The following is a 12,296-nucleotide window of genomic DNA, read 5'->3' as shown; positions in this document are numbered from 1 at the left end:
ATACAAGATTCCGAATTGAATATTGCTCATATCAACATTTCTAGTATACGAAACAAAGTGCATGATGTTCACAAAATATTACATGACCATAACATACACGTTCTATCCGTCAATGAGACATGGCTAGATGACTCCATCACTGACGCAGCCATCCACATTCCACAGTACTCCGTCTTTCGCAATGACCGTAATCGACATGGCGGTGGTGTTGCACTCTACATCCAAAGTCACTTGGACGCAAGATTAATTCAACTCCCATCGTCAATTACCACGGCATTAGTACGTCCTGAGGTGCTCTTCGCTGAAATCAATGTGCCACATGCAAAACGAGACCAACTGATCACTGTTGGTACCGCTTACAGACCACCAGGACAGCCTGTCGCATTTTGGGAGACCTTCTCCTCCGCTGTAGACCACGTTATAGCGCGGAATGACAAGACCATCATTCTAGGAGATTTTAATGTTGATGTCCTAAAGAAGACATCACCACAATACGGACACCTACGTCAACACTGCCAAGAATTTTGTCAGCGGAATGTCGTGACCCAACCGACCAGGCTGCCCTCGGGTACCTGTCTCGATATAGCGCTATGCTCTGACGACCTCAAAACTTCCGCATGTCATGCCATTGCATTACTGACCATCAGCTGGTCTTAGTAAAGACTGTCTTGCCTATGACTAAACCTACGAGAGTTGTGCGGCAGTTACGGAAGCCGCCATTGTGGAAACTGCCTGCAGACGAATGCACCGATCCCATGCTTGATGCACTCACTGATTCCGCCTTCCGCAGAGTACCCCCAGATGGCTCACCAGACGTTAACACAATGGCAACTAGCTTCTCTATTCTATGCAAAAGAGCTCTGAACGAAAAGTCGCCTGTGAAACAAATTACCATCAGTGCTAGGGCTAAGCCTAAACCACAGCCTTGGGTAAGCGATCAACTCCGAAGGTTGTTAGAAAGGCGCAAGCACCTCCACGCGAAGGTTTTGAAACATCCCGGAAATGAATCTGTGAAACAACAGTACAGGGCAACAAGGAGGGAAGGCACACTGTTAAATAGAAAGCTGAGACGAGAGTATTACAACAGGGAGTTTCGAGATGTGAAGAATAAGCCAAGGCAACAGTGGGCGCTTCTAAACTCGCTCACAGGGCGCAACTTTGTCCGTGAACAACCAAAAGCTACGTTAGGCGATCTGAGTGCCACATTTGCGTCCATTGTCACTGATCCTAATCCTTGCCCACCCTTGAGCAACCTAATACCTGACATCTCGACAACAGCTGAAGCAGACGCCCCATCTTTTAAAGAATTTCGTGCCGTTTCAGCTCTGGAGATAAGCGACCTGCTGAAGCATTTGAACTGTGCCAAGGCAGCTGGATCGGATGACATTCCTCCTCTGCTCCTACGCCTCTGTGAGCCTGCCGCTGCAGGTCCCATATCGCAGATCATTAACGAGTCCTTGAGTACTGGAATGGTGCCAGACGTGTACAAATTGGCTACAGTGTGTCCTGTCCACAAGTCAGGGGACAAATCTGAAGCGTCGAATTATCGCCCCGTTTCACTTTTGCCGATTGTTTCTAAGATCCTTGAGAAGGTAGTACATCGGCAAATGATTAGGTTCCTTCAAGATCACGCTGAGCTTCGTATTCTCCCAGACGAGCAATTCGCCTACCGCAGAGGGCACTCCTGTGAGGATGCGTTAACTCTCGCAGTAAACCGCTGGATGATGAGTGTGGACAAGGGCGAGTATTGCGGGGTTGTACTCGTGGACATGAGCAAGGCCTTCGATCGGGTACGCCATGAACTACTACTTAACGAGCTTCAAGCTATTGGCATAAGCGGAGTAGCACTACAGTGGTTCTCCAGCTATCTCCAGGGTCGACGACAACAAGTGAAAATTGGAAATAACAGAGGAGACGAGACACATTGTACACGAGGCGTTCCGCAAGGGTCGGTGCTAGGGCCTCTGTTATTCTCTTTGTACGTGCGACATGTCCCTGGAGTACTTCGCCACGCAGAGTCCCAACAGTATGCTGACGATATCGCCTTCTATATACACTGTCAGTCTACTAGAGAACTTCAGCACAAGTTGACAAGTGAGTTGAACAGACTAAATACGTACCTTGGAAGCATTGGTCTCATCTTGAATGCCCAGAAAACGAAGTTCATGGTGCTTCGGAAGAAGGCTCTGCCTCTTCCGCCGGATCTTACCATTGCATGCGGTGGTGTCGATATTCGACCTTCTGCCACAGCGCGTTATCTTGGCCTCATTATTGACCAACACCTCACCTTTGAGGATCAAGTCAACCATGTATGTACATCTGTTTATAAGAAGATAGGAGCATTCCGCCGCTGCCGCCGTACAGTAGACCACACAACTAAGCGAATATTTTATTTATCCCTGATCCAATCCACTATTGAATACGCCAGCAACTCGTATGCTCACTGTCTTACACCATCTTTATACTCTCGCCTTGTTACTTTAAGTCATATCAGCATGAAACAGGTTTTTGGTCTCCCTCGCCGTACCCCGACTGTCTTTGTTTTGCGGCACGCTAAGTTATACTCCCTCGAATCTCGTCCCAACTTGAGGCTTTTTATTTTTGTTTTCCGCTGTATTCATCAGCTTACAAGTCCTCTTCTTTCCTCAATGTTCACCCTCCAGTCGGCTGCTACTTGCACCGAGAGGCGCACTAGAGGGCAATCATTCTCTTCACTTTCTTTGCCCGCTGCTACCACTAGATATGGCATGTTCTCCATTTCTTTCCTTGGCGCTGATAGGTGGAATTCTCTGCCTGTCTCGTGTCGTCAGGTTGAGCATCTATCCGTTTTTGTTTCGCTCTGTAAAGAGCACTTAGGGTTCCCTGTAACAAGACGGCAACGTCTGTAGGGCCTTCCCTATCAAAATAATAAATTCTACTACTACTACTACTACTACTAGTCTCACCTCGAGCCCCTGCCCCAGCAACACCTGCAGGTGCAGCTAGCACCGTGACCTTTGGACACCTCAACGTATCACCGACCACTCCACAGCGCGCTTCGAATTCGAGTGCACCCTCACGATCAGGCACAGGTATCGAACTACCGATCGGACCAATGCCAGAGCCGTCCCCCACTGAGTTTGAACCGGTGTCAGCAGCAACCATAGTGTCCCATTTGAAACGCCTTGACAGCCACAAAGCAAGTGGTCCAGATAAAATACCTCCGTCCATCTGCAAACTCCTCCAGAGACAAATCGCTCCCTCTATTGCACAGCTCTTCACCATCTAAAATAAGAAAAAATAATAATATAAATAATAATAATAATCTCTTTCAGATCAGGTATTTTTTCCCTCTTTATACAAGATTGCCAACGTTCGTCCAATTCACAAGCGCGGGAGTTCATCTGTTTCTGATCCCAGTAATTATCGACCTATTTCCCTCCTCCCGATCGCTTCCAAGCTGCTGGAGAGGTGCGCGTATGAGCAGATCATGTCGCACATACATGTACAAGGTGAATCATTTCCGAACGCGTTGCCGAATGAACAGTTCGCCTAACGCAAGCAGCATTCCTGCGAAGATCCTTTAGCCACGACAACAAACGACTGGCAAGCATGTCTAGACAAGGGCCAATTATTATTTCTTGTTGCTGCTTTTCTCGATCTCAGCAAAGCATTTGACACAGTCAATCACGCCTCCCTTCTTCAAGAACTCTTCTCTATTTTTAGTATTGGTGTCAGTGGTACTGCACTGCAATGGATAGCTAGTTTCCTATGTGACCGTCGCCAACGAGTAGTCACGAAGCATCAGGAAGGTGAACAGTACACACCTACAAGAGGTGTACCTCAAGGGTCAACATTGGGTCCTGCCCTCTTTAACCTATCTGTCCGAGCTCTGCCATCATGTACCATCACGAGCAAGGTTCGGCAATTTGCAGACGACGTGTCTTGCAGAAACTCACTGATGATCTCTCTGCTGACATAACTGTCATCAGAGAGTACCTACGTGACCGAGGTCTCAATCTTAATGACTCCAAGACTCAATAATATTTATCATCATAAGACAAAAACACAAAATGTGTTCCTCCTAACATCTGCCTTCGGCTCGGCGATGTCCTCATATCCCCAACACCAACGGTGAAGTATCTTGGCCTCACCATTGACGAACATCTATCATTCTCCTCATATGTCACTGAAGCTGAGAAAAAGGTCGGAACAAACCTTGCCATGTTCCGCAAGATCAGGGACAATCTGCCACCGGCTGCGAGAAAGACCTTCTACTGCTCATTTATTCAAGCGCACCTTGAACTTCTAATGCGTTTGTACACTGCCTTCACACCACACAGCATGATAGACTAACTCGTATTGCTAATCGGGCTGTTAGGATTGTTTTCGGTTTCCCTTGGCACTATGATGTTTCAGTCTTACACACCGGATATGGCCTTGCTCCTATTGCACTGCGCTATAAGTTAAACTGTATATTATTCTTGTCTTTCGGGCCCTACGTGGCAAGTGTAGCACTCTGCTCTCTGATTGCTTCTGCCTTCGTTCTGCCACAACACGCACAGCTGCCCGTACACGTTCCCAGTCCATGGATTCACTTGCTCTGCCTAAATCACGCACTCGTTATGGCTTATTCGCTTTGAGCTTTCTGGCTTCTGACCGCTGGAATTCTCTTCCAGCTGACATTCGCTCTTGCTCCTCGCTTTCACTATTCCGCAAATCTATACGTGTATAGGGTACCCTGTAAAAAGGCCTTAGGCCTGTGGGGATTGCCCTATTCAAAATTTAAATAATAATAATAATAATAATAATCCCCCAGCGGCTATGTCTTACTAAGTAATTAGTTACTATGATGAACTCTACAATCATGACTGTCTGTAGACTGTAGTCGTGTTAGCACCATGGAGTTCTACCACTACGAGTCGTACTCCCTGGTTAGCACTACGAACTCGTACACATGGTACTAGTTGTTGTGACTAGAGTCTAGACTCTCTTAGTTCCACAACATAACTAACTTCATAAGGACTGGGATTAATTCTCATTCAGTACTACATGACTTACTCTAATCTCTCATCATCAAGAAGCTGGGTAAAACCATAAAGCCATCAAAACAAACAAAAGGGCTAATGCTACGTGGACGATAACGTCACACAAACATACACGTGATATTATGTACAACTTCGTGATGTAATCACGACATTCCCACACACAGGTGGAGCGATCAATCACAAAAGACCTGGTGACCAAAGGGAGAAAGATTATAATAGCGCATAAGAACCGCGTATTTAGGTGATTATTATTATTTGGGTATTGTTAATGTTAACTAGGGCAGTCCCCACAGACGCATGTCTCCTGACAGGCTACGCTAATGATGTGACATATCTTGTGAACCAAATTGCGAAGGTACTGAAGAGCAAGGACACATAAGTCATGGAGCCCATACTACACCCTAGTGCCAAAGTAGTGAGTGGGAGAGCAAGTTGGCAGAGGAAAAGAAAACTCGAATAAAAAGGGGGGTGAACATAATTATACAGCTTGAGTGGATGATAGCTGATTGAGACAGACACCAGCATGGTGAACTAAACCAAGTCTGCCTCGTGCAAATCCAGGACACGTCCTAAGCCTTCGATAGCAGCTCGTCTTACCGGTCGAGAAGCTGTTGCAGGGACGTGTGCGTCGTTGGTTACAGCGGGAGGCTGTGGTTCATTCGACGAGTGGTCAGCAGGTCGAGCAGACTCACACTCCAACGGATATAGGTGCTGTAGTGAGCGCCGTAGGAGCTTGTTATTGGGCGTCCTCACAGTGGCGGAACGCGTTTCTCCATCACGACTAGCGTGAAGTTCGCTGATGATACCCAGTTTCCACATACCTCTGGGCGCGTCATCCTTGATGAGGCACACATGTCCAATCCTTGGCTTCACGGTAGAATGAGCAACCTGTTTCAACTGCGATTGTTGCCGTTCTCGTAGACTGGTTAGGTATTCAGATCTCCAACAGTTCCAAAACTCATTCAATCGCTTCTGACCTTTCTTCCACGTAGAAAGTAGCAGTTCCGCTGACGACATTGTTGGGGCGAAATCAGGGTCCTCTTCTACATGCCCTTGGGGTAGACTGATTTCGGCTGATAATGATAAGAAGTGGGCAGGTGTCAAGACCGTATAGATCTCATCGCTTACGTACACCAGCGGTCGTGAATTTACTACTGCTTCAACTTCGACGAGAATGGTTGACAGCTCCGTTGTTCCGAGAACTAGTCTGCCAATAGACTTACGGAGGGCTTTCTTCACGATTCCAATCAACCGTTCATAGAACCCGCCCATCCATGGGGAGAGTTGCACAATGCAAATCCATTCGATTCCATGGGAAGCAGCATAATTAAGAGTGTGGTCATCCTTCACAATGGCTTCCCAAGCAAGCTGTAGAGTCGATTTCGAAAGCAGGAATTGCTGAGCGTTGTCAGAGAAGATCTTGCGCGGTACTCCTCTTCTTGCCACAAATCTGCGCAATGCCATCAGGAACTGTTCTGTGGTCATGTCAGCAACAAGCTCGAGGTGGATGGCACGTGTGACCATGCACGTAAATAGGCACACCCATACCTTGTGGATGAGTCCATGTTCTCTGACTGTCATTGGGCCAAAGTAGTCGACGCCAACGTGTGTGAACGGTTTAGACTCAGCTACGCGCTCTGGAGGGTAGGGTGCCATTTTCGGTAGCGAGTACGGCCGACCATTGAACCTCTTGCATACACCACATTTCTTGAGTACAGTCTTGACGGTTTGTCGTCCTCTGGGGACCCAATAGTCATACCTGACTCGCGATAGGGTATGGTTAGTTCCACTGTGCAGCACCATGCGGTGACAGTCATTGATGATAGCTGTGGTTACTGGATGTGAACGAGGTAGAAGGATGGGATACTTCGCTGAGTATGGTAGGGATGAATTCTCCAATCGACCCTTGCAGCGGATGAGGTTATGTTCATCTAGAAAGAGCGCAAGGTTTTGGACCAGCTTGTTCTTGGCGTTGCTTTTGATAGCCTCAATCTCCGGTGTATAGTGTGTTGCTTGAACATGTTGAATCCACAGATGTTTGGCGTTGTCGATTTCAGCAGCAGACAAATGAGTGCCGCATGTGGTCTGTTGACGGCATCTCTTGACAAACTTGATACCGTATGCTGTTACACGGGCTAGCTTCTCAAACGAAGTATACTTGCTCTCATCTATACTCAGCGGTGATGGCTTGCTGCTGGTCTCGGTTTCCGCAGGACCCTCCGCCGCGAATAGTACTGTGGAAGGAGCATCGATGACGTCTTTGGGCCAGTGTACAGGAGGATCTCGAAGCCATTCTGGACCACACCACCAAGCTGTACTGTCTGTCAGTGTGGCTAGCGATGCTCCACGGGATGGTAGGTCGGCTGGGTTGTCGGCTGTACGGATATAGTTGAAGCACACACTCTGGTCTGCACGGATTTCCTTCAACCGATTGGCGATGAAGACAGGGTACGATTTCTCAGTATTCTTAATCCAGCCAAGCACGCACTGTGAGTCAGACCACAGGTGGGTAGCTGAGATGTGAACTGCGCCCAGAAGCTCTTTCTTCAGAAATTTGATGATCCTGGCGCCGATGAGTGCTGCTAGGAGCTCTAGACGTGGTATACTTGTTGCCTTGATGGGCGAGACTCGTGTTCGGCTGTAGATCAGGTCAACTGACGAATAGGCACCGTCAACTTGTCTCACACACAGGTACGCGGCTGCACCGTAACCATCTTGAGACGCATCACAGAAGACGTGGAGTTCATAGGTGACCTTGTCGACGTGGATTTTTGGTCCAATGAAGCGAGGAATGGCAACGTCACTTGCGCAGGACAGATCGGACAGGATATCCTTCCATTCATGAACGAGAGCGTCAGGCAGCGGAGAGTCCCAGTCTACATGTAGCTTCCATATACTCTGTACTAGGATCTTCGCACGCATGATGACCGGGGAGAACAGGCCCATCGGATCATAGAATTGGGCTATGCTGCGGAGGACATCTCTTTTGGTAATGACGGAGTACTGGTTTGTGGCTGACTTTGCCGTCGACAGAGTATCGCGATTGGTATCCCATGACATACCCAGTACCTTCATTACATCACAGCTAGACTTGTCTTCAGGAGCTAGAGCATCTCTGAAGTCAGGATCGTTGGTACCCCATTCACGCAAGTTCATGGTGGCACTGGCAAAGGCGTCCTTTGCCTCTCTGTAGTATGCAGTAGCATCCTGGACGCTGCTCTGCCCGGTGACAACGTTGTCAACATAGATACTGCGACGTACATCATCGCATGTCCCTGTCTGTTGCTGTTGGAGATGGTGGTCAACTGTGGCGGCGAGAAGAAACGGGCTAGCGACAATGCCAAATGGAACTCGGCAAAAGCGGTAGATCACTAGGTTGGCTGTGGTGACGGGTTTTGTAGGATCGCGAAGCCATAGGAACCGTGTTACATTGCGATCTGTCATAGATAGACCTAGCTGAAGGAAGGCCTTCTCAACATCGCTGACAATGCCAATGGGGTGTAGCCGAAATCTCACCAGGATGCCACACAGATCCGGCAGAAGTATCGGACCTCGGTGCAGGCAGTCGTTCAGGCTGTTGTGTTCTGCGCGAGTTCTGGCGGAAGCATCATATACCACACGGACCTTTGTTGTGGTACTGCTGGGGCGAACAACACAGTGGTGGGGGATGTAGTGAATCGGCCCATCCTGGTGATCAAGGTTCACTTCCTCGATAATGCCATTGGCTAACTGCTCTGTGATGGTACAATGATACTTCTCTAGCACTTGTGGTGTCTGCTGGAGTCGTTTGACTAAGGATTTGAGACGGCCGAAGGCGAGCTCGTAGTTCTCTGGTAGATTAGGTTGTGGAGTATGGCTATCTTTCCATGGCCAAGATACCATATATCGGCCGTTGATCAGTTGCAAGGAGCTGCGAAAGTGTTCCAGGGCAATGTCGTCCGCTGTCTGCGGATCACTGATGTCATCGGTGATACCAATATCTTCAAGTCGCCAGAAACGTTGGAGATCAAATACTGGGTCTGGCAAGGTGGTAGCATCTGTGAGCATTATGTGGCCCGCAGTGTCATCTGTCTCTGTGTCAGTAGGGCCTGCTGGGACAAATCCCAATTTGGAGTTCAGCAAGACCAGGCCATTGTTGAGTTGGATGTGACCGTTACCCATGATGGAGAAGTAGAAATCCGTGCCGATAAGGAGGTCAATTTCTACCTCCTCACGCTTGGTGACAATGGTGTCAGCTAGTTGGATGTTCTTGACTTCAGGGTACTGGTCGATGTCGATTGGGGATTTGACAACAGGACAACAAATCCACGGCATAACATTGGCGGTTACGGGCAAGGCTGATCCATCTCGACATAGGAGGGAAAACTCCACTCTCGGCAGGGTGACCGTTCGCCGGGACGCAGATCCAAAACTAGCGATGGACAACACGTCTTCACCGACAACAGCTGCGTTGACAGAGGCAGCTAACGATTCATGAATAAATGTGCGAGTTGAGCCGGTGTCAAACAACAGTCGGCAGTCTGAGATGTTGCCTTGCCCGGCGACAGTTGCGATGGCGGTTGGGAGATTCACACCTTTGGACTGGACGTGCACCGTAGCGGTAGTATGTTTCTGTGGCCCTTGCTGCTGCTGAGTAGGATAGAAGGTACTTGCGGCAGCTGACACTGGTGATGAGCCAAATTTCTGAGGGCACAGGGCACGGTGATGGGTCAACAGATTGCAGTGATAGCAGGGTCTTCTAGCAGTACAGTCCTTTGCCCAATGTCCCTTCCGTAAGCATACAAAGCAGTGGTCTTGTAGCTGCTGCTGTCTGGTAGAAACCGTGTTGAACGTTGGGCAGGTGTCCGAGAAGTGTTGCAACTTGCAGAAGAAGCATCTCGGAGTGGCGCGCCGCACAGAGCTAACTAACGTGGCTGCCGTGGCCGGAGGTTGGGAGTAGGCAGCATGAGGCTGTGCGGAAACAGGCGGTGGTCGTGGCAGAGTGCTCTCTGGTTTGCTGGCTGTGTCTCCTGCCAGTCGCTCGGCCGATTCACGGACCTCCAGGTAGATTCCCAGCTGTTTCCGCAGCTCATCAACAGTCCAACTCTGATTGTGGGGTTTCTGTGTCTCAAGTTGTACGATGACGCACTTTGGTAACTTGGAAGTGATGACAGGAATCAGCAGTTCCTGTTGCACACTTTGACCTTCCGCTTGCAAACAGCGCAAATTAGCCTCCACCTCGTTGTAAAATCTCCGCAACATGTGAGGTTTATTTGATGGCGCTGGCATTTCGGTAATTGCGCGGTATCGGGCTGCGATGATGGCATCCTTCTTGCCAAAGCGATCCTTCAATAATCCTAACGCCACGGGGTAATTTGAATCGGTGGTGGGAATACCGGCAATAACATCCAGGGCCATGCCTGTCAAATGACTTCTCAAATACGACAGTTTCTGTACGGCAGACAGGCTTTGATTTGTACCGATCGCAGATTGAAACATGTCAATGAACTCAGTGAAATGAAGTATGTCACCATCAAACTTCCTGATTGTGAGCACGGGCAATTTTACAGATCCATGAGCACTCTGTGCAGGCTGTGCCGAGTTGGCCGCCAGCTGGCCAACCGTGCTGGTGTGCTTCCCAATGGCTGACAGCAACTGCTGTGTTTGTTGCTGAGTTGCGGTGTGCATTGTCAGCAGCTGCTGGACGTCAATTCCAGGTGCTTGACTGCTGGTACTGGTGTTGGCTGTGGCCCTTTTGGCTTGAGCACTCAGCAGGGACAGATTTTTGAAGTACGACGGTAACGTACTGGCCATACTTTCATACTCTTCTTCATCTTCTTTCTTTTTCTTTTTTTGAGTTGCTCCACTAGCCACGAAATCGTATAACGCAGCGCCGTACTTATCTAGGTCAGCATCCAACTTCGTGAGGGCATCTCTATGCTGTTCACAAAACTGGGTCCGAATCCCGACCCACTGGTCTGCGTCGTCAGATGGACAACTTTCTGAAACTAAACGTTGGCACTTCGTATCGTCATCGTGGACAGTAGAATACAATGCACTGATTTTATTTGCTAAAACTCGGAGACTCCCTGGATACTCGGACATGGTTTCGGCACCAATTTATGTTGTGACTAGAGTCTAGACTCTCTTAGTTCCACAACATAACTAACTTCATAAGGACTGGGATTAATTCTCATTCAGTACTACATGACTTACTCTAATCTCTCATCATCAAGAAGCTGGGTAAAACCATAAAGCCATCAAAACAAACAAAAGGGCTAATGCTACGTGGACGATAACGTCACACAAACATACACGTGATATTATGTACAACTTCGTGATGTAATCACGACACTAGTAGATCTATACACTGTATAGTACTACAGTCAAATCTGCCGTTAGCGACCTCTGCTGTAGGCGACCATCTACCGTTAGCGACCGATTTTCCGTGCACCGACGGTTTCACATACAAACTGATCTGTCCAGAGCGACCATCTGCTGTGCGCGACCAGCGACCGCGATTTCATGCACGGTGGCTGCATTCAAATCTGCTGTAAGCGACCGCGACCCAGGTTCAGTCAGGTGCGAAACTGTACTTGCCAGTGCGCTGTCACCTGCAAAGTGTGAAAATGCGCTGTCTTGCAAGTGCGATCGACTGGCGCCTGGCCTCGTACTGAGGCTGTGCTGTAGCTCTCAAGTCCAGGCAGTGTCGATCTACTGCCGTGTCGCATACGCGTACTATGGCCCTAGTATGGGTATGGTCGTCGTTGAATATACAATAAAATGATATTAAAAATCACATTATTCTCGTCGATTTGAGTACATGGAAGCATATACCTGGTATGCCGGATTTACCATACATCTGCCGTAGGAGACCATCTGCCGTAAGCGACCGCTTTTTCTTGCACCAAGGGGCGGTCGCTTACGACAGATTTGACTGTAGTAGCAGGGAGTCGTCAACTCGTCATTCGTCAAATACCTGACAAGTGAATGGTGACCAGGTGACGACTCCCTGTAGATCTACTGTACTGTAGTGTATACTACAACAGTACAAGTAGACCATGGTAGACCATGGGCCTGGGAATCCGAATACAGGTCTGCTCTCGATATAACAACTCTCACTTGTACATAAACCTCGTTAGTACATAAAAAAGCCAAATCCCGCGCCGAAACAGCATCACTCCCATACAAATTTTGTTCTACACAACATAATCCTACATAACATAAACCTCGACATAACACACGCTACGGCGGTCCCCGACGTACGTGCGCACTCTCGATACAACATAA

The 12,296-nt window shown here is 48.6% G+C and overlaps 1 protein-coding gene across 1 annotated transcript; it reads right to left on the bottom strand.

Annotated features, from left to right (window-relative positions):
• Positions 1 to 5,558: 5,558 nt before the first annotated feature.
• LOC135806461 (uncharacterized) lies at positions 5,559 to 10,820 on the bottom strand. Its single transcript, XM_065320654.1, has one exon. The coding sequence runs from the start codon at positions 10,818 to 10,820 to the stop codon at positions 5,559 to 5,561; it is 5,262 nt and encodes a 1,753-aa protein (XP_065176726.1).
• Positions 10,821 to 12,296: the final 1,476 nt, after the last annotated feature.

This window comes from Sycon ciliatum, chromosome 1 (assembly GCF_964019385.1).
Source record: "Sycon ciliatum chromosome 1, ocSycCili1.1, whole genome shotgun sequence".
Classification (NCBI taxonomy): domain Eukaryota; kingdom Metazoa; phylum Porifera; class Calcarea; order Leucosolenida; family Sycettidae; genus Sycon; species Sycon ciliatum.
Note: the sequence above shows the minus strand (reverse complement) of the source record. Positions and strands in the feature narration are given on the sequence as shown.